This window comes from Vigna unguiculata, chromosome 5 (genome assembly GCF_004118075.2).
Source record: "Vigna unguiculata cultivar IT97K-499-35 chromosome 5, ASM411807v1, whole genome shotgun sequence".
Classification (NCBI taxonomy): domain Eukaryota; kingdom Viridiplantae; phylum Streptophyta; class Magnoliopsida; order Fabales; family Fabaceae; genus Vigna; species Vigna unguiculata.
This window is the reverse complement of record NC_040283.1, coordinates 37,284,778-37,310,845: the sequence shown is the minus strand read 5'-3', so window position 1 is coordinate 37,310,845 and position 26,068 is coordinate 37,284,778. Positions and strand designations below refer to the sequence as shown.

At 30.5% G+C, this 26,068-nt stretch overlaps 3 protein-coding genes across 4 annotated transcripts; all 3 read right to left on the bottom strand.

The window, feature by feature from the left end:
* Positions 1-10,935: 10,935 nt before the first annotated feature.
* LOC114185605 (extensin) lies at positions 10,936-12,660 on the bottom strand. The gene is made up of 3 exons (XM_028073438.1): positions 12,567-12,660; positions 12,269-12,450; positions 10,936-12,183 (listed from the first exon to the last, which is right to left on the bottom strand). Exons 2-3 carry the CDS (start codon positions 12,438-12,440, stop codon positions 11,120-11,122), a joined length of 1,236 nt encoding a protein of 411 aa, XP_027929239.1. The 5' UTR covers positions 12,441-12,450; positions 12,567-12,660; the 3' UTR covers positions 10,936-11,119.
* A 5,351-nt stretch (positions 12,661-18,011) lies between these two features.
* On the bottom strand, positions 18,012-21,466 carry LOC114186079 (protein DETOXIFICATION 18-like). Of its 2 annotated transcripts, XM_028074093.1 has the most exons (8): positions 21,025-21,466; positions 20,829-20,905; positions 19,740-20,284; positions 19,256-19,342; positions 19,107-19,163; positions 18,767-19,005; positions 18,424-18,542; positions 18,012-18,279 (listed from the first exon to the last, which is right to left on the bottom strand). In XM_028074093.1, exons 1-8 carry the CDS (start codon positions 21,053-21,055, stop codon positions 18,148-18,150), a joined length of 1,287 nt encoding a protein of 428 aa, XP_027929894.1. In that variant the 5' UTR covers positions 21,056-21,466; the 3' UTR covers positions 18,012-18,147. The 2 variants fall into 2 exon arrangements, with proteins under 2 accessions (XP_027929894.1, XP_027929893.1); XM_028074092.1 differs by having other exon boundaries at positions 20,829-21,464.
* Positions 21,467-22,332: 866 nt separating this feature from the next.
* On the bottom strand, positions 22,333-25,221 carry LOC114186080 (protein DETOXIFICATION 19-like). Its single transcript, XM_028074094.1, has 7 exons — positions 24,845-25,221; positions 24,215-24,759; positions 23,594-23,680; positions 23,447-23,503; positions 23,114-23,352; positions 22,751-22,869; positions 22,333-22,615 (listed from the first exon to the last, which is right to left on the bottom strand). Exons 1-7 carry the CDS (start codon positions 25,121-25,123, stop codon positions 22,481-22,483), a joined length of 1,461 nt encoding a protein of 486 aa, XP_027929895.1. The 5' UTR covers positions 25,124-25,221; the 3' UTR covers positions 22,333-22,480.
* Positions 25,222-26,068: the final 847 nt, after the last annotated feature.

Here is a 26,068-nt window from a genome sequence, read left to right as displayed (position 1 = left end):
TAATTACCTTTACATATTAAATTACTAGATTGTAATTAATAATCAAAACTTAATTTATAATCTTTAAGCATTTAAATTTCAATATTATAAATATATATACATCTTCAAATAATATAATACAAAGAAGTTAGTCTATTAAACTATTTTTTATTTTAACTTTTAATTAAGAAAACAGGTGAAGTGGTTAACGAAAACGAATTAATGGGTAAGACAGAATGGACCAAAGTGAGTTAGTGTATCAAAAGCACTAACTCAGTCCATCAAATTTTGACAAAATAGCTTGTTGACCAAGGTTTACTTTGTTAATGTTGAACTAGATATAAAGAAATGCATTCATTGATAACTCATTGCTTGGATAAATTCCAACACACACACACAAGATTTGAGGATATCCATTATAAACTCTATATATCCATAATATTTCCTTAAACAAAAACTACATGGAAAAAATAGCAGAAAAATTAAATTCCTAGTAATAAATAAACTACTTATCCAAATCAAAATTCTTGTAATCTATTATTAATTTTTTTTATTTTGTATTCATTTAACCGTAATTTCTACAAAAATTACAAGTATTACAAAAGAATGTATAACAAAGTATTAATACATCATGCAAACTGTGTTCTTTGAAGTGATACCTAGTCATCAATTTGAAAATGATTTCATTGTTGGGACATTCAAAAAAGTTTAAAGCTAAATGTTGTCTTTTTGCTTTCTAAATTTATAATTGTTAGTGGTCTCTTCAATTTACTTTATTCAATTATTTTTTGGGTGATCCTATAGGTGTGGGTAGTTCATTCGTGTCATCCATTCAGTCAACCAAGGTTTTTTCTAAAATAAAATGTAGCAAGTATAATTGAAAAATACCATTTCTAAAATGTTTAAAGCCATAAATATGTAAAATTTAAGCAAAAATAATTAAAATATAACTGATGTCAATCAATTTTTGTAAAACGAAAACATTACTTTTATATCATATCTTAAAATAATTTAATTGACCTGCCAAAATAATAGAAGTATAGTAATTTCTAAATAACATATTTTTAAATTGCCTAAATATGTTTTTAGTATTTATAGATAAGTATGTTTTGATTTTAGTATTTGTAAAATATAAACGTGTTTGGCCCCTTTATAATTAAAAGTTAATATATTTGATCCTACTATTATACGACGCCCATTAACTATGTGTTAAATAAAAAAATTAAATGATCATTTTACCTTATGTATACTAGTTTCTAATATAATGTCTTAAGAAAAAATCTTCAAGATTTAGGAAATAAAAGTGATTAGTATATATTAAAATGAATATTTAAAAATATAATTTAATTTTTTTAGGAATGAAAATAATAATAAAAATTCATAACAACTAAAACCAAATTCACATTTTATAAAGACTAAACAAAGTGATTTGAAATTTATAGAGATTTAGAAAGAAAAAACAACGTAGAAGCCAAAATTAAAGCTGTCTAATTTTCCAAATATTAAAAACATATTTCATTTTTCTAAATTATGTATTTAAAATTTTAAATATATTTAAATATTGTTACAAATAAATGAAATAAAGTAATAAAATTATTAAATTTAGTATGTTTATAATATTATATTTTATAAATCAATCTTGAATACATTTTATATTTAAGATTTTTAATCATGGTATTTTCAGAAAGAAAAATACAATAAAAATAATTTTACACTGATATTAGTTACAAATATTGGTAAATTAATTGAGTCTTGTAATAACTACCGTAAAATCTATATTATTATTAACATATTAAAATTAAAATATTATCTTTTTTAGGTTTAATATCACTTTTAGTTTCGACATTTGTTAGAATTATTTAATGTAGTATTTTTTTATTTTAATGTAATTCTTATATTTGTCAAAAAGAGCTGGTGTGTTTCTTTTGTTAATGTTATTATAATGACTAACAACAAAGCAAGAGGTAGCACAACTTTTAGTTCAGATGAATATGGCTCGGACTGTGTAGTCATTTATTGATATGAAAAATATGTTATTTTGTCCTGATTGAAAACAAAATATACAGTATAAAAGCATTTATTATTTATAAATTCATATAAAGTGCTGATTAAAAAAATTGTCTTTGGTACACTTAGAGATATTAATTTGATCATTATCCACCGGAATAAAAAAAGTCCACAGAACTAAAAAGTTTTTCATGAAAAAAATTAACATGTTCAAAAAAGTCTACAAAAAGTAATGTGAATTAGAGTGGATTTATGTATTTTTTTAAAATATGAGAAATATATTATTTTTTAAAATATTTTATTAAATTTTTATTTTAGATCGATCTATTCTAATTTTTGGTCAAATTAATCAGGATTGACCTTCAGCTCGGGCACAGTGTAGAACTCTGTCATGAGTTTGTCCTTAAAAAGTGTCTCAAAGGATAGAAGAAAGAAGAAATATTTAAATTGCGCGTTGACCTCGACTCTTAAGTGATGTGAAACTTATCGGGTGTACCAGTATTTGAGTAGGTTTATGGTTAGTTAAGGTAATCACATGTGGTTACCTTATGTTAGTCACAAAACCTATTTAAAATAGGCTTCCCCTCTTTTGTAATGTAAGCTCTTTTCAAATAGTTTTATGAATCTTAGAAGATGAATTTCAGATCTTACCTGTTGCCCCAACTCCCTTTGTTCCTACCATGTTTCTCCTTGTTCCAAAGTTCTTCCATTTTCCTCTGGCTGTGTTGCAACCATGGAAGCACCCAGGCTTCTAGGGTTCTGTTTGAGTCTCCACCAAACCCAATATCCGGAACACCCATCTTGACCATTAATCTATTCAGGTGACCCGTCTCGAACTTCAGCACTGATCAATTTGAGACAACCTTCAATCTAAGTCTTTAAACTTTAATTAAAGTCTTTTAATGAGGTCAAATTCACCTTAATCCTGACCATAACCCACTTAAAAAGAAATTTTGAAAATTAGGGTCTTTTTTTAAACCCTGGTTTGAGAGTTCTCTAAAAGAAGATTTAATAAAAGATAAATTAAAACCGATATATTAATCATTTACTAAATTGATCTCTAGATACACCTCTCTTTAGACTTTATAAGAGAGTTTAAGATTTAAAATTTATAATAAAAACATTCCAAAATCACTATATTAGCATATCGTAATAGAAGAGGGTAACTATGGCATGCAAGAAGAGTTAAGATTAATGACAATTTTATATTTAACAAACCTTTTGTGAATGCATTGTAAAATTATCATTGATCTAACCGTTATGCGTCACATTTAGTATAAAGAACGATGCTATGCTCATATCATGTACTCATATATGTCCTCGTGAACTTGCTTTTCCCCTTTTTCTTTTTAACAACACTCGTGACTCCATTAAGCTTTGGATTAAAGGGAAATTATCGTGATGAGTATTTAGTTGAAATTCATATCTTAAAAGCGTAATGATTTTTATCTTATTATCTCATCATTAATTAGACTGTAGTGTAGTTAAAAATTATTGATTTTAGTTTGCTAATAATTAGATGTTCCCAAAGTGAAGGACGATGTAGCTTGACTTTTCGATTTAAATAAAACGTATTTTCAAAATTTAAACACAATAAGACCTTTCTTAATTATTTGAAATATTTAAAATTAAAATTTCTCTTTAGAGAAATAGTTATTTATTTCACTGAACAACATTTACACAAAATCTAATTTAATAATTCAGTTTTTTTTTATTATTTTAATAACTTTCCCTAATAACTTTGTCTCAATTAATATAGGGAGACTTTTACGACTTTTTTAGTTGAAATTCCAATCCAGGAAAAGACAAGAAAAAAATTGGTAGTTATCAGAAAATAATAATAATAATAATAATAATAATAATAATAATAATAGATTTTTTCATGCATAATATGATAATGATTTTTTCTTTGTTCCGGGAGAAGTAATTATTCCGATGTTTATTATGTGAGATCAAAGCAAGTTTTCTTTTACCATTTTTATAATTAAAATAAAGTGATTGCCAAATTAAAATAGAGAAGAAAAAAAACTAGTGCGGATTGTTTTGAATGTGCAAGAAAACAACAACAAAAAAATTATAAGACTAGAATGATTCATAAAGTGTATCGTAAATTTATTATACTAATAATCGTCGAAGAATGTCAACCTAAATAAATAAATTATAATTAATTAATTAATTAATAATTACCTTGTAAATTAGATATTCTATATTAAATTTTTTTTATTGAATATTCAAAAAAATTATTTTTGTTTTTATTTGAATATTTTGTCATTAAATAAAATTTTGACCATGACAAGTTTTATGTTCTTTTTTGGTTTTTATGTATCTTCTCACTTTTGTTTAACACATGTAGTTTTTTAGTCGACACATGTACGATGGGTTGAGCAAATATGAATCTATGTTCTACTATATTTATAATAGTCATTGTTTATTAGATTGGACTTCCAGAATATTTTTTACCATATTGAACATATTTTCTTCTTTGGAAATAGAGTTTCTTAGAAGGAAAAACATTTATGTTGTGTTCTCTTTAGGCTATATGTTGTTCATGAGTAAGGAAATGTTCAAATTTTCATGTTCCTTTTCAATTATTTGAGAGTGGTAGAACAAATGGATTTACGAAATGTGTATTTAAACTTTTGAATATTTTTAAAGGAGTTGTCGGGATCATTTTTGGAGTTGCCTATAATCTTTGCATCAATGAGAGATTTGAAAGTGATACTTTTGTAATGATCAAATTATCCTCAGTTCAAAGAACCAAATTGCACGTGATTTAGAAGGTGGTAGCCCTTCAAGGAGGGTGGTGTGTGGCTTGGTTCCTATTTAGGGATGACAAAAATATATGTATCAGTGGGTATCCATAGATTAAAATCTATGACGGATAGTTAGTACTTGCGAGTATCGAATATTTTAAAATTCATTTATAAATGAGTCGGGTGAATGTATCATACTACTCATACTCGCGGGTATCATACTACTTATATCAGCAGACATTCGTTACCCACAGAAATTAAAATTAAAATTTAATTTAAATTTTATTATGTTAATTAGTTAAAATTAAAATTTAATTTAATTTAATTTATATTTAATTTTTTTACAATTTTATTTAAAAAATTTATAAAATATATGTCGTTTTTAAATATTTGCGGGGTATCCACGGGTATCCCCGAGTTTTAAAAATATACACGAGTACTTTTTAAATGGATACCCATTATGAAGCCTTATTATGGTAGTTATAATCCACTCACCGCAATATGTGAAAAAATGACAAAATTATAAATATGATGAGACTTTCTATGTCTTATATCACTAGAACTGGTAGAGAAATTGGGAGCGATGTGAATTTTGTAACTATGCTAGTTATACCTAGAACTGACATAGAAAGTGAAAGTGTATAGTATTTTAATTTTAAAATACAGATACTATGTCGATTATTCACTATAATAAACAAATAAATTTAATTTCCTTCTTCCATTATAGCCTTCTTGCATTGCACTTGACACTCTCATCTCTCTTAACCTTCATCTCATCCTCGCTTTGGTGATTGTTACTCTTGTTCTCGCTCTCGCTCTCGCAACTCTCATTTGGTAAGTGGATAATTTTCTCTCATCTAGGGTTTTCTTCATTCCTATTGCACAACTCTGAGAATCTTTCCATGTGGCTTTCCAATACCCCATATTTGGTTGCACATTTTGGATATATCTTCTTCTCCACGTGGAAAGGCTTCCTCTTTGTGCAAGGTCTCTATTCTAAACCCACAACGACGTTAATTGCGAGCCCCTCACTAGTGAACCACATGACTCCAAGCCACCATCACGCCATGGTTGTCACAAGTGCAAACGCCACCACCAGAGCTTCGATGCGAACTCGAGATTCATAGTCGTTGTAGGTCTGTACCTCTTTCCTTTGTTCTTTCTCATCGCACAGTTTTTCTCCCTAACAAGTCAGTGTGTGAAGACGAAGATTGATTAGGTAGTGAGCATGCATAGAATTTGTGAATGAGGGTTGAAAAATGAAAAAAAAAACATGGTGCGTGATGACAATAACCGACATAGAATGTGAACTTCCTATGATGGGTCTAAAGTTTGATATAAAAAACATTTTTTAATCAGCATAAATGTCTCCATGGCACTAATGATGATTGATTCATTATATAACAACACTCTTTATAAATATTCTTTCAATTGTTTTCATAACATCACCTTTTTCTCGAACAAGTATGTATGTGCAATTTTCTTATCTTAATCATTCGTGTTATTTTCAATGACCTTCAATGTTCATTTTTCGTATTCATTCTTATTTCATCACCATTTATTGCCCTTATCTTCTCTTTTAAACAAAATACTCCCAAGCATGCAATTTCATATTCTCTCATTCTTGAATTTATTATTTTTTCCTTCTATTACGGGGTGGGCTAGGAGGCTATTTGAAAAACATTCTAATTTTTTTTCTTAACAGGAAACTTAAAATTTAAAATATTTAACTTCTATGGGACCTATTACTAATCTCATATTGTATTCAAAGAAAAATGTAGAAAACTCTAAGCAATGTATCATTTAATTAGTACTAAAGAGAAAATACAACCGAAATTAGTTTTCATCTTATGGATAAATAATTTGTGAAAACATTCATTATAATTAATCATTTAATTAGTACTAAAGAAAAAAAACTTATTTTATTTTTTTAAAGAAAAAAGAGAAGTCTCTAAAGAATATTTTCAAATTCCCCGCGAAACCTTAAATAATGAAGGCAAACTATAAAGACAAAAAAGAGAATAAAAGTTAAAAATTAACAACTTATTAATCATAACCATTTCATTGACATTTTCTAAATAATATTCAATGTTGGAATGGGATCCTACGTTGAGTAAAGATAAAGTAGATTTAGAGTAAATAAATAGGTACAGAAACAACCTTACAAGTCAATTTTGTTAGGTGCCAATTTTGTAAGGTTAAGTTAAACTTAAAATCCACTTATCAATATAGTATCAAAACCATTTGAAACCTATCATAACAAAATTTATTATTCGTTAGACCCATCATGCTCCTAACAGATCACCTATTAGTGTTTAGTCTCACGCTCGAAATGTATATATCTTGACGTCATGTTGACTTGAGATAAGGTAGATTTACAATATATAAGTGAGTATAAATATCACCTTACAAATCAGTTTTATAATATTGAATTAAATTTAAAATTCACTTGATATTGGCTTTTGATACTAGTAGACTTGATAAAAACATATATGTAATGAAGTTTTTTGTAAACAAGACTTAATGTTTCTCATCAAATGGAAAAAGAAGAAATTATTTTTTGGTTTGATATATTAGGAGCCGTAAAACCCTAGAAAATGACATTTTAGAATTGGCAGTGGTTTAAAAATAATGAGACTCAATTAATTTAATAGAAAAAGGTTTTAGTATAAATATAATTGTTATAAATGAATTTCATTATTTTAAAACACTTCATCTCTCTAAAAATCACTTTTCAAGAGTTCTTTGACTTCTCTCTAGGAGTTCTTGTCCTTTGTTTGCCTGATTGAAGATTTGAGATTGTAGAAGTGATAATGAGCTCTTCAATTTTGACTGATTAGTTTTTCCGTTCGTGTAAGTTAAGTGTCAGTCTTTTTTCTTGGTCTTCTTCCATTTTTTGTTGCATGGGAGGTTTTATCTTCTTGCATGTGTCTTTTTAATCTTCTATATGAGTCTCGATCAATCAATGATCATAACAATAGGTCTTGATCGTTCTTGTGATGTTTCTATGTGCAGATAGAACATCATGTATGATTGAGGTAGTTTGAATTTCTTAGAGTTCTTTGGGTCTGTTGAGCCGCTTTGTCAAGTAAGGTAAGCTAGATTGTATGTTTTGTGTTGATTTTGATATCTTGATGTTTTACATGTCGCTGCTATGTTGACATTTGATGATATTGATTTTGTTTGATGAAAATTAGTTTGGTGCAAATTGTTGATGTGATCTGACTTACTTGAATGATTTCATGTTTGCTTTTTGTTGTTTGAATTTGGGAGATTTGAGGAAATTTAGAACCAATGTATTTGGACCAATTGGTATGAGCTATAATGTTTTAAAATAGTTTCTGAACCAATTCACTCAAGAGAAGTACAAATATTAGAAAGTAAACAGGTCTAAGTTTCCCAAAAACTACCAATTTTATGTGCTATCATTTGAATTAGCATTGAGCATGATCAGAGAGGCACTTATCGCCATTGTGCATTGTAGGTTTGGAAACATTTTGGCTCCAGGGCATTTAGTGTCAGACTCTGCCGCTCAGCGCCAGTTTTTGCAAGGGAAATGGCATTGTGCATTACCGTTGAGCGCCATATTTTCTGTTTTATCTATTTCTCTTGTTTGGTTGTTTTTGTGGTGGACTTATTTAGGTTATGACTATCAATACAAGAAAATCTCTTATTAATGATCAATTTTAATGATACAAAATAATTAGTTTAAAAAAGTTATAATTGGTCTCTAAATTGGTAAATAAAATAGTTTTTATCATGAATTGTCACTAATATTAGCTACCTAGGTTTTGGTTACCAAAAGAATTGGTGTACAAATTAGTCTCTAATTAGGAAATTGGTTTATAAATTGGTCTCTAAACATATTTTTTGTTCATAAAATTGGTCACTATTTGATAATTTCCTTGTAGTGTATGAATTGTTATACATTTAAGGTGAAATCGGTGTGTGAGCATGTATGATGAGAATGATGTTGTGAGCATGTGGAATGATGATGTTAAAAAGTTTTGAGGGAAATTCTTTGTGATGGTATTGTTAGTGTATACTTTGATACAAGAGATGTTAGGAAGGAGGTATGCTAAACTCTAATAATCCTTCATACTCAAATAGAGTATAATAAGTTATGTTGTGAGAGTCGCAAGAGACCTTAGTCTTTGGATTTGTTTTTGGGTCCTAGGGTTGAAGGAGATTAACGTTGTTTGTGGTTGGGTGATAACCCCTTGAGGCTAGACTTTGTAGAGTTTAGGAACCATCATAAGTGCTCACCTCCAGTGAATTCTATATCAAAGACATATATCCGAATAATTGAGTTAGTATCAACTGCTTGTGTGGATATATGTATTATCGTATGTTAACTATACTTAGTAGTATTTAATATGCTTTAGTTGTGTAGGATAACTCTTTTGTTCACTAGCTTACTCTTTTGTGTGCTTTGTGTTTTCTTGTGTTCTTTAACTCTTTCTTTTGCGATGATCACCTATTCGGTGGGAGCAAGTGAAATTACAGGTTTAAAGACATCTTTGAAGGATGAGGAGGAGCCATCAGTTAAAATAGTGACAGCTCTTGGGAAGCTTTAGTTTTTGATTAGTTTTTTTTATAAAGCTTGTTGGTTTAGGTTGAGTTTATAAATGTTATACTTTTATAATTCTAAAAACTTTTATAACATTGTATTAATATATTTCATATATTAAATTATCTGTTTTGAATATTATGATGAAATGTTCTATTTTATTAGTTCTAAACTACTAAAATAGAATGTTACCGAATTTATAACATTGAAATTTTAACCTATTAAAATTTTGTTATTTTCTAAATAGTTAATCTAGTTTTACTCTTTACACTCACTCAAGTTATTTTCTATTGACTATGCAGATAGATTCACTAAAATAGATCAATTGAACTCATTTAAATATAAATAGAAAAATTATAAAATTTCCAACATGTATTATTAGACGTGTGAAATTTTAGAACATTGTTTAACAATTCCTTAAAAGTTAGAAAAGTAATTAATTATATACTTTTATCTAAACCATAAACATGATTAGCGTCTGGGTAAAAAAATCAGTACCTTCGTAAAGTTAAAAGAAAAAAAATAATACAATCAAGGACAGCTAGAAATGAACCATTTTAAAAATAATAAAATATTATTAACTTGTCAAATTTTGCCACGTCTTAAAAGCTAGTTCCTTCCTAGAGTTGCATACTTTTGGAATGGTCCTCCACAAGGATCAGCGTCATCCATAAAAGCCATATTTTATTTTTAAAAATGCCAAACATCGTGTAATTCATGGCTTTATTTATATTATAATAATAAATAGTTGTGTTCGTATTTTGAAACTTTAAAGAAGTGGACGATGACGACGAAATTACGAGGAAGAGAATGGTATCTGACGCAACTATGTTAAATATATTAAGTAAGAAGTTACTAAATACTATTTGAGTTATGAATATTTAAATAACAACAAATATTAACATCAGGTTTTCCAGTTTCAGCTAATTAGTTACATCTAACATAAATTAAAGTCTTAACTATTCAATATATGAATCAATGAAATGTTTGTTTTATATATCATGACAGTTAGAAATGACACATTATTAAGATATAATGCAAATATTAAATTATAATTAATTGAATTATTCAGGAACTAATATTATATTTGAGTCAGATAAATAAATACATTACCAAACAGTGCTGAGTTGATGGATGAAAGTTTAGTTTTGTATTTCAAGGTAATAATCAGCAATACTCAACTCAATGTAAATTCTTTTCAAAAAAATTAAATTTGACTAAAATTTTATAGTTTCTCATGGTTTAAGGCATCTCCAATTAAAACTCTATAAAAATTGGATAAATAACTTACAAATATTCAAATTTAATCATTTCAATTAGACTTCGTATAAAAAAAACTTCCTACAGTTTCAAAAACTATCGTATCACTTATTTAAACCTATGATATAATATTTAAAAACATGTACAAACTTATTATTAAATGATATATTTACAAAAATTTAAATTACATAAGTTTTACAAGATTGATAGATTAAATATACTTTTTACATAAAATTATTGAAAATATAGTTTAACTACATCATGATTAAACGAATATTCTACTTTATATATATAAATCATTACGGGAATCAAACTTATTCGAAACCTGATTAAGCAATAACATAACGAAAATGTACAAACAGAGTATTTCCACACACACATAACTGACTACATTGGTAACCATAGACACACAGAATTCATATTATTTATCATTATACAATATAAATTTTAATTATCGATATCTGTCATATGTTCAAATAAAAATATTAATAAAATAAAAATTAAAGTTCCAAAAACAAAAATTAATACTACTGATAACAAGTTTGGTTTTCTAACCAAGAATGGTACTGAGAGCAGCACCGACCAGAATGGTTATTGAGTACAGTCCAAAACGCGATTCAGATATAGACGAGGCGCCGTTTGGCCGGGACGGCGTCGTTTCGTTGGAGGACGATCCGGACGAAGACGATGGCGATGGGCTAGTTGCTGCCGGTAGTGATCCCCGGGGAGAGGTGGCGGTTGGCGGAGACGGCGATGGTGGCGACGCAGTGGAGGGTGTAGTGGCCGGAGCGAAGGTGGAAGGTGGGTATGATGGGGGAGGGATGGTGGATGGATAGGGTGATGCTGATAATGGGGGTTGAGCGATAGGGGAATTGGGATAAGGGTAGGGTGGTTGAGATGTTGGGGAAGGAGTGTTTGAAGGTGGTGGGGTGTAGGGAGGTTGGGAAATGGGAGAAGGGGTGGTGGATGGTGGTCTGGAAATGTAAGGTGGCTGAGATATCGGGGAGGAAGAAGGAGTTTCGGGCGGTGTTGGAATGTAAGGTGGTTGGGAGGTAGGAGAAGGAGTTTTGGGTGGTGGTGGCACATAAGGTGCTTGAGAAAATGGCGATGGTGTTACTGGAACAAAGGGAGGTTGATGGGTAGGGGAAGGGGTTTTGGGAGGGGTTGGGGTGTAGGGTGGCTGAGAAATCGGAGAGGGGGTGGTTGGAGGAATTGGGACAAAAGGTTGGTGGCCAGGGGAAGGAGTATAAGTTGGAGAAGGTGTTTGTGGAGGTGAAGGAATAACATGGGGTGGATGGTTATTTGGGGAAGGAGCATAAGTGGGAGAAGGTGTTTTTGGAGGAACAATGGGAGGGGAAGGAGTTTGAGGTGGATAAGGAGTTTTTGGAGGAGATGGAGGAGGCTCTCTCACAGCCAACACCACAATGATAAGTTTCTGACCCTTTTCACAGTAATCATCTTTGCCACTGATAAAGTAAAAGGGACCCGACCGATCAAACTGAAACTGGGAGTCACCGTCCTCAAGCTTCTTGATCGGGTTCTTCTTGTTACATTTCTCATAATCCTCCTTGTTGACCACCAAAACCGAGTCCGATCCCTTCTTGTACTTGAAAACTATGAACACGAAAAAGCACACAAGTTAAAAGCATGCAGAAAGGTAGCAGAAAAGTTGAAAGCTTTAGGATGAAAATCAACTGACCGAGAGTGTCACTGACTTGGAACCTCATCCTTTCAGCCCAGTGATTGTAATTCTCAGAAGGGTACAAAACCCACCCATCTTTTCCACCAACGTAGAAGGTGTAGGCCTGAGACACCGAGAGCAGAGTCGAGAGAAACAAGAAGAGACAAAAAACACGTATCTGAAGCTCCATGTTGCAGAGACTGAGGAGAGAGAAAGAGATAGAGATGGAATACTGAGAAAAATAGAGAAGCAAAAAGTTGTAGAAAGAAGTGAGGAGAAGGGTTTGATATAAAGAAAAAGTTTCCTCCTTGGTTACCGTTGTGATGCTTCTACTGTAGGTCCAATGAAGCGTGTTAAACGCGCAGGCTGCTTTACGTGTGAAGAGTTAGATGTGGCCAAATGAGAGAGTTAGAAAAGTTGAAGTTTGAGAAAGTTTCTTTAATATAAGGTTATATATATAATATATGGTATATGGTGGGACATGTATCTAGTATCTAGCTACGTGCCACAGTAGGCAGCAGTGCCATCTATCATGATTCAGAGTCACATTTTATTTTAGAATTTGCAACCTCACCGATGATGTGCTTGGTACACATCAAAATCAAAAAAGAAAAACAATGATAACATTAACAGGGAAAGAAAACGAAAGAAAATTGTTGTTTTTGTAAGAGGATCACGGTAGGGACTCTATTGTTTAGCTTCTGGCATAGTTTATCTATATGGTATTGAATTCTGATTCTCATCTCAGACCAATGATACTTCTGCTATTCCATAGAACATGGTTAGATTATTCCAGATTATGTGCAGCATCAAACAGAGGCAGAGATTATAACGTTAATTTGTAATTGTTGGATTTTTTTTAACAGTAATGTTTTGTATGCTCTGAGAGAGATTGAAATATTGAAGAGCAATAATGGGAAGAGGGACTGGATCGTCAATCTACATTTAGGCCTTGGTCCTCAATCGCTATAATAGAATTTATGATTGATTAAGGAAATGAAATATTATTTTAATTTTTGAAGTTATCAAAAGTTGTGTTAAGTATATCTTATTTATTATTAAGTTTTATAAAATCGATTTATTAATAAAATATAATCTTAGAGACCGATTTGACATCAAATTAGATATTATTTTATCAGAAAACTATACTTTTTTAGATCAATTTCAAAAACTGAATAAAAGTTTCTATCTTTTTCAAGATTTAAATTTACCGTGTCTCATATTTTGACTAATGTTATTGTTATTAAGTTTTACAGAATTATTCGATTCACAAAATATTATTTTAAGATTAATTAATATTATTTAATATCAAAGACAAAATTAGTCATTTACCAGTTCAAGAAATAAAGCTCCTTTGTTTTTGTTAGTCAAAATGTATGCTTTTTCTCGCTTTTTCTCGCTTTTTCATGCTTTTTCATAGACTGTTTGGTAGGTGAAATGGACTACCTGGTTAGTTAGGAGTTAATCACACCACTTCACTACATGTTTTGCTTTTATAATTTTTTATTAGTTTATTAAGTTTTTTTTTTTATTAGATGAAAGTTGTAAAATATTTAATTTTTTTATCAATGTCTAATTTTATCATATACTCATTTTTATAGTTTAAAAATTAATTTTTTTCTTAAGAAAACATTAAAGCCAAACACACCATAATTATTACATTTTGTTGACCATGAGAAAGCCATTACTCCCATCTAATATTGTACTTGTAATTTATTGGTGAAGACTAGAAATTTCCGATATCTCAAGAACATCATTGTTTGGTACAATAACGTTACCATATTTTAAATTAGTATATATGATGGGGACATGAACACTTGTTTGCTATAAAATCTCTGCTTTTAAAAAACTCTCCAATTAAATTACTAAAGTGACATCATTTTTCCATTGAAACTCACATGTATGTGTGATATCATGCATTTATGTTATTTACTTTACATTTGGCTAATTAATAGTATACTACTAATTAAAACACGTCACTTTACCGTTAGCATTTAATATTGGGTTATACGCATGCTGAGAATGATTATAAGAGTATTATTAATAGGACAATGATATTTTGACTATTAAATTTTGATAACTTTCTTTATAATAAGATGTGTCATTTTTTAAGTGGTTTTGAAATATTGAGAATGAGAAAATGAAGAAATGGAGAACCATTTAGAAGATGCTACCTAAGGTTGTAAGAAAAAGTTGTCAAAATTTAGTAGTCAAAAAATTATTTTTTAATATTAACTCACCCTTCGAGTATGGTTGTTTGATTTCTTGCTCTCAGTGTTTATTCAATGTCAATCTTGTACATTGTACTCTTTTTTTTGATAACTTTTAGAAAAATGACAACATAAAACATTTATTTTAATTGTCGTGTATTTTAAGAAAGAATTCCCACTATACAATAATTTCATTTTGTTATATAATATCGAATAAAACAACTTGTAAAATAATTATTGATAATTATTTCTAAATAAGAACTCAGGAGTAACAAACATGGGCTTTAAAACTGATGGTTATTGCTTTCTGCACCCACACAATTCAACAAAAAAAAGGACATCATAGATTGAAGGAAGAAGAAGACCTTACAAGTTACAACTGTTTTACATATAGATATATACACAAAATCACCAACACGATATACAGGTACACGAAACTATATAACCAGAATATTTCAAAACAAAAAACAAAGGAAGCAACGATAGATACATTACATAGATGAAATATTTACGAGGTAAACACTGAAATGGACATAAGATTTTTGTGTGGTGGTGGGTTTCAAAAATGACAATGATCTTTGCACATGTTATGACAGAGAGTGTCGACTTGATTGGTACTAGGGTTGACGCATGCTGAACTGCACTTCGTATAACAATGTTGTTGTTTTGTTTCATCATTCTTCTTAACGTTATTCTCCTTTCCTTGTTGAGACTCAGCGTATCCCTCCACTTGAATCTCATCCTTAGTGATCGGTCCAGAATTAAGAACAGTTACACGACGACCGTCGCTCGTCATCAACATGGTGGCAACCAAAACCATCAATGCAACTTTTTTAGAAATCATTTTCGTTTCTGTTAATTCTTTGAGTCAAGCTTCGTTTCCTTCACTCACGAGGAAAAAAATAAATCTTAATAACGTGTGGGGTGTGCTTGAATTGGGTTTTCATTCGAACCTTAGATGTTGTTGTGGTCGAGAATGACGCTAATGGAAGCATCTATTTTTTGACATGAATATGTGTTCTTGTGTCCTTTTTTTTCTCTCTCTCTCTCTCTGTAGATTGTGCCCTAGATAAATACCATTCATTTTTTTTCCCCTCTTTTTTTCTTTGTTGCGGATCATTTTCCTCTGTCATCACTCACCACTAAAAAATGCACGAGGAATATGTACCATTCCCTCTTTTCTTTCTCTCACTTATTGGCATCTTTATTATTAACATTAATTTCTTTTGAAGTTCTGTGGAATTCAATTTTAGTTCTTCGATAATTCTTTAATGACTTTATATCTTATTTTTTATTTGTCTTTTTTCTAAAACCTTACTGTTGTATTTCATGAATCATCATCGTTAACAATTTGGGTACTTTTTTACATGGATTACGGATATGACAAGTCATACAATATTATAATTCAAAGCATTTTCTGATGACTCTATAATAATATAAATTTGATTCTCCAGTAGTAATTAATATTTTTTTACCATAATTTTGTTTGATGCTTGTGCTCAACAATATTACCGAGGTGAGAAAAATATTTGCTATATATACTATTTGCAGAAAAAGGTCCCAAAGGATACATATGAAGTAACCTAAACTTACTATGCTCTACTCGAATTAGGATATGTTGCTTTGAAAGAAAATATCACATTTGTCATTGGAACTAGCAAACCCAAGGTACCAAGGTGTTTGATTTTTTCATCGAAAACTCTTATTTGGAGTTTGATTTTTTCAAGTTAAACATTATTTTACTAAGCCAACCTTATATTGAAAGTAAGGTGTACTTTTTTTAAGCCTTAGCTTCAACTCTATTACCACAACTTTCCTTGTTGTATATGTTAATGAGAATTATTCTTTTGTTTGGTTTATTTTGTTATATATTGTTGTTATTGGGTTTGGATTCTGGGTCTACAAGATATGTGGTGGAATTCTGAAAATGCCTTTGCAAAGTAGGTCAGTCTAGAAAGAAAAAGATCCACATGCAAAAGATTATCTAATGTTTAGTAAATAAGAACTTAGGGATATATTTAGAGTATAAGTAAATGTATGAAAAATGATTCATATGTTGTATTTCTTGGTCAAACTCCTTATACAAAGCTTTATAAATGAAGTCACAACAACTATATGCATTGAACGTCTATTATTAGTGAAAACTCTCGAGCTTTAAGACCTATTAAAGTTTCTCTTTGGGTCGAGCATCTACATGTATTTTCTTCTCAGATTAATAGTAGTGATTGTCTAAAAATTTAGTGCTTTCATAAAAACTCTCATGCCTTATTTGGAGCTTGATTTTTTAAGTTATACATTATTTTACTAAGCCAACCTTATATTAAAAGTAAGGTGTAAGCTTTCAAGCCCGCACTAGTTGGTTCACCTATTAAGAAAATATTATTTTTAATGAAGCATGTCATTTAATTTTTTTTATGAGAAATGTTAGTTGTTAGTATTTTGTTAGGGGAGGAGTTGAACCCTCCCTATTAACTTTACCATTAAGCTAATCTTATAACTCCATATCATTTAATGTTAAAAACTAGTAAAATATAAAATTAAATATAATAAATAATAAAAAACTTATTAATATGTATTTCTTTTTTCTTTCTATCGGCTTCTTGATTTATTAACAGTTTTTGTTCATCTTTCGCTCTTTAATATTTTTTTTTGAAATAAAAAAAAGTTAAATATAAATTCATTATTTCTACTCTCATTTCTCACATGTTTTGTTTCATTTTGAAGAAAAAAATGTAACTCTCTCTTATTCCACTTGATATCACAATATTAGTTTTGTATTTTTTTTTATCTCATGAATATTTTGAATAGTAATTTTTGATGAACATAAAATAAGTTAACTGTCATGTGTTTTTTCATAATCCATTTTTAACTATAATTTGATTATCTCAATATTTAATTAGATTCTGATAATTAATATTTTAGTCTTGAACTTTTTTAAATAGGTATACTTGTGAAAAATAAAAAAATAGATCCATCTCTTAAAAAGGGAATATACATGTGAAAATGAAAATACAAAAGTCAAAGTTTTCACCTATTATGAATCATGATGCTAATAATCTAATTTTTTATTTTTGTTGTATTAGTGATAATAATTAATTATATAAATTTTGAACATATTATTTTGACCCTCCCAAAATTATTGATCAAAAGAACCATTGGCCAACCATGAATTTATACTCAATTGCTGTATCTTTTGTGTCATTTCTAGTTATATTTTGGGAGACAATGTTTAAAGTCCTTTAATTTTGTTAGAAAGATGTAAGTTTTTTTTATTTTTTTTTCGTAAGTCTATGTCTAGGCTCTTTGTATAACAAAATCCTCCTCATTGCATCGTGTACGAAACCCTCTTCAAGAAAGATAAAGAAGCATCACATTTGCAAGGACTATTGTGTTACTGTCCCTCATAAATCAAACATTCAAGAATGATGTTTCTTCATTCATATATAAACTCAAGTGAAGAATGCATGGAAAATAATATTGAGAGGTTCCATTCTTTACGACAGAAATTACTCTCTCGTTAATTAAGTGATTTTCAAGGCAGAATTTCTTAGTTGCTTAGTTTATATTATATATAGCATTCTAAAAAATGAGTATAAGCAAGAAACGTTTTACCAAAATCATCATGTTCACTCCATTTTGTGATAATCTTTTGTTCGTAAATTCAGTGCCAGTTTGGAAGACGATGAATTAAACAAGAGGGTGATGGTCTTTATCTTTGTCTCTAAGAAGATCCAGTTTAGTCCATTTGGCACGCCTTAAGAAAAAGAAGAGTGTTCCAGCTTGACATAGCAGCCCACAAATCAAACCAATCCATAAACCCTGTAGATTTTAATACAAGCACAATAATAAAACTCAGGAATGCAAAAAGGTCTCAGAATTTTCAAGATATCAGAACAAAAGAGAACTAAAATATTTTATTTAGGATTAAATATGGCTGAACATATTTAAAACCTTTTTATTTACCTTATACTGCAAATTGGTCATAAATCCGAGGAGACATGATATTGGTAATCCAACAAGATAAAAATTTGCAAGATTAATGTATGCAGTGGAGTGTTGCAGGCCACATCCTCTGGCTGCCCCTGTAGCATTAAACACAATTTTCATCTAAGAATTTGAAGTTTTCCAAATTTCATATAATTTCTTGGTCTTTTTGACTTTTCTGACACAGAAAAATGTTTTTCTAAAACAAATAAGGAACCAGGTCAAACAATTAAAGGAGTTACAGTAAAAAAAAAATGAGAGGAAAGGGTAACGAAATTGGACAAAACATCAAAGATGTTAGCACAATTTAAGAAATTCAAACCTTGCATGACACCCTGAACAGCATCTAGCACTATAGAAATGGCAAGCAAGGGTGTGACTGAAGTAAACTCATCTTTAATTTTAGAACTATCACTGAAAAGCTGAATCCAGATATCATGTCCAAATCCAAGCGCCAAAGCAAAGCAGAAACTAAGCAGGAAAGAGAGCTTCACAGTGACATTCATTGCATGTTTAGCTCCTTCAGGGTTGCCTGCTCCCAATTCATTGGATACTCTTGTGCTGTCTAAGTTAAACTTCAACTTTTCAATTCATGTATTATATTTTCGATTCAGAACATATGCAACAATGCAAGCAAAGAAGAATGTGTTCAACCATCTAACCTTGCAGCAGCTCCGAGACCAATAGGGATTGTGTATGCAATGAATTGTGTGTTTAAACTGCAGTTTTTTTAAGATTGTAACAATAGTAAATCCTATGAAACTTTTTGTTGTTTTAGAGGAACAAAAGTATAGAGCTATTGGAACTATACCATATTGCAACCAACGAAGTTGTTATCTGCGAGTTTGGCAATAGACCACTTAAGAAAACCAGAACTTCAAAAGCCCAGTACTCCAAACTTGCATAGCATAAACAACAGATAGTATGATGATATACAAATAAGGACCTTACACTCTCACATTAATTTACAATAACATTTTCATAATTTGAACTGCAGAAAGTGTTTCAATACACATCTATATATCATGTATATATTTAGCAAATTAGGCTACTTCTACTCATTTAGCAAAGAAAGATCAATAGTCAAAAGAACTAACAAAGTGGAATTTAGATTATCCACTGGCTGTGTTTTCAAAATCAATTGATGAGTACTGATTTTAATGTTTTAAAATATGATAAAAGGATTTTTAAAGTACCAATATTTGTGTATTTTGAAGGCACAACAGAGAATAGCACAAAAAACTCAGTAAAATATCTGAACTCAACAAAGTGAAGGGTTGTTTTGTGCCTCATACCATACCATTGCAGCAGACGGCAGAGCTAGTTTAATGTTTGTGAATACGTATTGGAATGAATGCGTTGAAAACCCTTGCCATGTCTGCTTGAACTTCTTAGCATAAATGACATAAAAGGCCAATAACAGCATTGATATCCATTGTGAAATAGAAGCTGCAACTGGTGCACCTTTAAAGCTTAAACCTGACCACTGAACCAAGGCATATGCAATACCAATATGAACCAACAATGGAAGAGCTGAAAGCACAACCAATGGCATTACCACAGATTGTGTCTGGAGAAACCTCAGGATATTTTGCAAGAAGCTGTATGCAAATAATCCTGGGATCAAAAACTTCATATAAAGAGCAGTTATTCTTGCAATGTCCTGTGATTGATGAAGAAACACCAGGACTCGTTCTGTATAGAACCAAATAATCGATACAATGATGGAAAAAATTAGAGATATGATGCAAGAGGCTTGTAGGTAAATTCCCAGCACATGGTATTCCTTTGCTCCAAATCCTTGCCCACACAGTGTTTCCAATGCCCCACTCAAACCAACCTAACAATAGAATAAAGTCATGATCAAGGAGTTTAATCTATTTATTATTTATTATTAGGGTAAATATATTTTTACTCCTCGAACAACTTTCACCTGAAAGTGAAATTCGTTCTTGTCCAAAACTTTAATATATTTTGGTTATCAAACTTTAGAAATGAACATATATAGTACACTTAATCCGATGAAAAATCATATTTTGACTTCCACAATTTAATTCTCATCTTGTACTCCCTGAGGTGGTTTAGTATAGAGCATTGATCAATGCCTAATACTAAGTCACGTCAAGGAGTACAAGAGTCAAATTATGGGAGTCAAAATATTATTGTCCTATCCCAATTCAGAAACATGTTTGACATATAACAAAAATTTAAGATAATTGGATTAGAAGAATTATATCCATCCGTTTTTAAGATTTGAAGAGTAACATGTATAAAGTTTCAAACCGAAAAACTTTCGATTTCACGTGAAAATCCAGAAAGTAACAACATATTTAATCCTATATTATTTTATTATTTTGTAGGAAAGGCGAAGAGAGAGGAATTACCATGACTGCAGAGCCGGTGACATTGAACCATGAATTTGCAAGAGTAGCACCGGCAAGTTGAAGCTCTCCAAGGTGACCTACTAGCATGACAGAAATTGAAGTGATCAAGTAATAGAATATGTTAGTAAGAATCATTGGAAGAGAAAACAAGAGTTGATGCTTGGCCTCTTCCATGTCCAACACTCTATTCCACCACCTTGCAAGAGTCTTTTCTTCTCCATCATCATCAGTTACCCTTAATAGAGGTCTTGCTGTGCTATCTGAACTCCGACTTTCTTCCATCTTCTCTATCTCCTCTTTCATCTGCTCTATGCTATCCAATGTATTTATATGTGTGTGATGAGGAAGCTCTTCAATGATTGGTAATCGCTATTTGTATGTTCTCAAACCACTTAATTTTACCAAACTATGCACCAGAAATTACTTCATGACAGATAATTTCTTAAACCAGATGTTTTGTGTTCAATCATAAAAGCAGAATATGAGAAACAACTTTGCTCATCCTAACAAAAAATCTGGTGGGTGTTGTGTTTGGGCTTTCAAAGTTTCGAGCTCTGGATCGTGTTTGGACTGGGTCTAGTGTCTGGTATTAGAATATTCTTCACGAATATGTTAGTGTTTGTCTGATCCTGCTCCAATCTGACCTTGGCCATATGAGAACAAACATTTGTAATAAATTTATTATATTTTCAGTAAATTTTATTTAGTGGTTGAATAAGCTAGATTGGGTACTGTTTTGTATGTTGGACTATGCAAAATTCTTTATTCAGACTAGTGTTTTAATTTTTCCAATTATGTGCTAACCATTATGATGAGAATGATTAATAATGGGAGTTCTCTCTTAAATTCAAACGTGAGTTAGAATTTCATATTAGGTAGAATAATATATATAAAAAAAATGTTATAATCTTTTATATAAATTTGTTTATGATGGTCTCTTGTTCAGCAAAAAGAACTCATATCCTTTGTGTCATTCTATTCTAAGATTTCACCGAAATCGAAGTTGAAGATAGATTTCATGAAAATATATTTAAGTTCAAACTCCTTTAGAATTAATCCAAGTGTTCTAATCTCTTAGCTCAACGAAGATGAACCCAATTTTTCTACCATTATAGTTAAATTTCATTATGAAGTTACAAAAATGGTACAAGATTTAAAAGAATTTCGAATTTTGGTGAATCATGCCACAACTTCAAATTCAAAATGAAAAAGTTGTGTCATACCGAAGCGACTCCATTGCAAATGAATTGAACGATTTCAGTTCTATATTACAATGAATTGAAAAATGACTTCAATTCATCTTTAGTGAAATCGTTTCACTGTAACACAATCTTTTCGTTTTGAAATCGTGTCAAGTTACACGTTTTGCCTAAACTCAGATTATTTTTTTTAAATTCTTTCTGAAATTACACTATAATGGTAGAAAACCCGATGAAACATTGAGTTGAAATCATCAGGATCGCATGTATTAAAATTATCATGAAAATAGTAGCAACCACAAAAGGAAAAAAAATGTTTGCACTTCTCTCAAGATGAATAGAAACAAGAAAAGTGGTGCCAAATTATGTCCATTCCAACCCACGTGTGGTCATCTTTTACATATAGAATGTAAACTTTTTATTTTCCATAAGTTCACTCGGTTTGGCAGAAGTTTAAATAAGAAGAGGATGGTCTTTATCTTTGTCTTCATGGGAAAGATGCAATTTAGACCATTTGGCACGCCTTGTGAAAACGAACAGAGTCACAGTCTGACAAACCATTCCACAAATCAGACCAATCCATAAACCCTATATATCACAAACCATTTTCAAGACAAATATATTAGCAAAACTAGTGAAAGCAAACTGTTGCACAGAATCAAGATGATTCTCTTTTATATAAGAACAAACATAACCAACATGTGCCTTAAATATGTTATTCACCTTATACTGCAAATTGGTCTTAAATCCTAGAAAACATGAAATTGGCAGTCCAATGAGATAAAAAGTTGCAAGGTTAATGTAAACAGCCAAGTGCTGCCAGCCACATCCTCTGGCCACCCCTGCAGCATTCAAAAGTGTAGTGAATAATTTAAGTACTAGTCTCAAAGTTTCACATCCTGTAAAAATGACAAATTTAAATATTATATAAGAAGTAAAACTTCCGTAAACTTAATACTTTAATATTTTTAATTAAAAGTGGTGTAATATCTTACGTGAACAATACTGAAAGTTACGTATGTATAATCTCTTCCCAACGAACATCGGTACAAAAAATTCCATGAAAAGGTAACGAGGAATTCAAACCTGACAAGACACCCTGGATGGAATCTAGTAATATGGAAAGTGCAAGCAAAGGTGCAACTGATGCAAACTCCTCTTTGATTGTAGAACTATCACTGAAAAGCTGAATCCAGATATTATGACCAAATCCAAGTGCCAAAACAAAAAAGAAACCAAGGAGGAGAGAGAGCTTGAGAGTGACATTCATTGCATGTTTAGCTCGTTCAGGGTTGCCTGCTCCCAATTCGTTGGATACCCTTGTGCTATCAAAATTAAATTTCAACTTTTCAATAATGTATTAGAAAAGAAAATATGTGAAACAATTTGAAGTTTAGGGAATGTGTTCAACCAACTAACCTTGCAGCTGCACTCAGACCATAAGTGATCATGTAGGCAATGAATTCTGTATTTGTACTGTACAGTTTTTGAATGTTAACAATATTAAACTACATGAACCTCTTCTTTTAATTAAGAACAGAAATATAAAGGCAATTCGAGCCTTACCATATTGCAACCAAAGACGTTGTTATCTGTGAGTTAGGCAAAAGTCCGGCTAAGAAAACCAAAACTTCGAAAGCCCAATACTCCAAACTTGCATCACACAAACAACAGATAGTAACAAGGAACTTATATTCATACACACAAAAAGAACAATATTCTCTTTAATGTGAGCATAAGAACTTATTTTAAGAATTAGTATGTTTTTAACCATACACCCATACAAAATTGAAATTCGTTCATGTCTCAAACTTTGATATATTTTGATCTTCACTAAAAATAAATGAATATAGTCATTTTAATTCAACATCGTTAACTCTTTTTTCTTTGTACGTTCTTACATGTTAAACCATATTCTAAGATAATATTTGACTGGACACAGTTTAACAAGTCAAACAAGTTTTACACGTTAGAAGAGTATATCTATTTATTTTTAATGATGAAAGACCAAAATGTATCAAAGTTTGAGACATGAACGAACTTTAATTTTGCATTTAAGTTTAGGAACTAAAAATATATTTAATTCTGATTTTAATTGATGGCAAATGAAGCTGTGGTTCATCGTTCAACTTTCTAAGATCAATAGTTAAAGGGCAACCAAAGTTAAAGGTGGTTAGTGACTCATACCATACCATTGCTGCAGAGGGCAGAGCTAGTTTCATGTTTGTAAGTACGTAACTGAATGAATCCATTGAAAATCCTTGCCATGTATGCTTGAACTTCTGAGCATAGATTACATAGAAGGCTAGTAATAGCATTGATATCCATAGTGAAATAGAAGCTGCAACTGGTGCACCTGTGAAACTGAGACCTGACCCCTGAACCAAGGCATATGCAATGCCAATATGAACAAGCAATGGAAGAGCTGAGAGTACAACCAACGGCATTACCACAGATTGTGTCTGAAGAAACCTTAGGATATTTTGCAAGAAGCTATATGCAAACAATCCCGGGATAAAAAACCTCATATAAAGACCAGCTGTTCTTGCAATGTCATGAGATTGGTGAAGAAAAACTAGGATTGGTTCTGTGTAGAACACAATAATGGATACAATGATGGAAAAAATAAGAGAAATGATGCATGAGGCTTGTAGGTAAATTCCCAGCATATGGTATTCCTTTGCACCAAATCCTTGCCCACACAATGTTTCCAATGCCCCACTCAAACCAACCTATCACAACAATAAGGGTATGAACTTATACTTAATTATTTTTCAGAAAAAGAAAGGCAAAGAGTGATGGGAAGGAATGAATTACCATGAGAGCGACGCCGGTGACACTGAACCATGAGTTTGCAAGAGTAGCACCAGCAAGTTGAAGCTCTCCAAGGTGACCAACAAGCATGACAGAAACGAGAGTGATTAAGTAATAGAACAAGTTCGTAAGAATCATTGGAAGCGAAAACAAGAGTTGGTGTTTGGCCTCTTCCATGTCCAACACTCTGTTCCACCATTTTCTGTTTTCTCTTCCCTCAATGTCACATTCTTCCAACAGAGCTGCTCTTGTTATGCCATGGGAACTGCTACTTCCTGCCATCTTCTTCTGTTTCTCCTCTTTTACCTTCACTACCTCAATTTTTGATAGAAGATATTTCTGAGGTCAAGCTTTTCTCAACCATCTCCATCTCTACCTGTATGTGGTCAAACAAGTTTGGTACATTCAAGGACAAAAATTTATAGCTGCTTTAACGTACGTCGGCAAGAACATATTTGGTGTAATAATTTTTTTTAGGAAAATAATATTCCAACTTATTTTTTTACATATTTTTAATTCATTACTTTAATTATTATTAAATTATTTTTTAGATTATTTTTAATAATATAATGATCTAATAATAATTAAAATAATAAATTAAAAGTGAATAAAAAATAAATTAAAGTATCATTTTTTTTTTATTATATCATCATGTCAGTTTTTTTTCGGTTTTGTCTTTGGACATAAGAAAACAAGTAAATATTATTTGTCAGGGAATAAAAGTGTTGTTTCCATCAGTAGTAACGCTATTATCGACGACAAATATCATTTAAGAAAATGTTGCTGTAATAAAAATAGGAGAAAAGTTAAAGTATATTTATAATATCGAAATAAAAGTTAAAAACTAAAATATACTTTAATTTTCATTAAAAATAAACAAAAACTAAGTGTAATTCTTTTTTTTTGTCTTGTATTATTTGATTTTTTTTCTTTCAATTGTCTTAATTTTGAATATTTAAAAAGCTAATAAATGCAGTTTCTTTTTGTTAAAATTGGTTGTGACATGACATGTTATTTATTGTTCATATTATATCTAATGTGAACCTTTGTAAAACATCTACTCCTCCGTAGATTTAAAATAGGAATTCTAGAAAGCATTTATATTTCAAACAAAATTAAATAAAATATTTATTATCTATTTATAAGTTGCTCTTCACAACTTCAAGTGTTCTGAAAGCCACACTTGTTTAGTACTTTATCATTGGAATCTCATGCTTATTTTAGTAG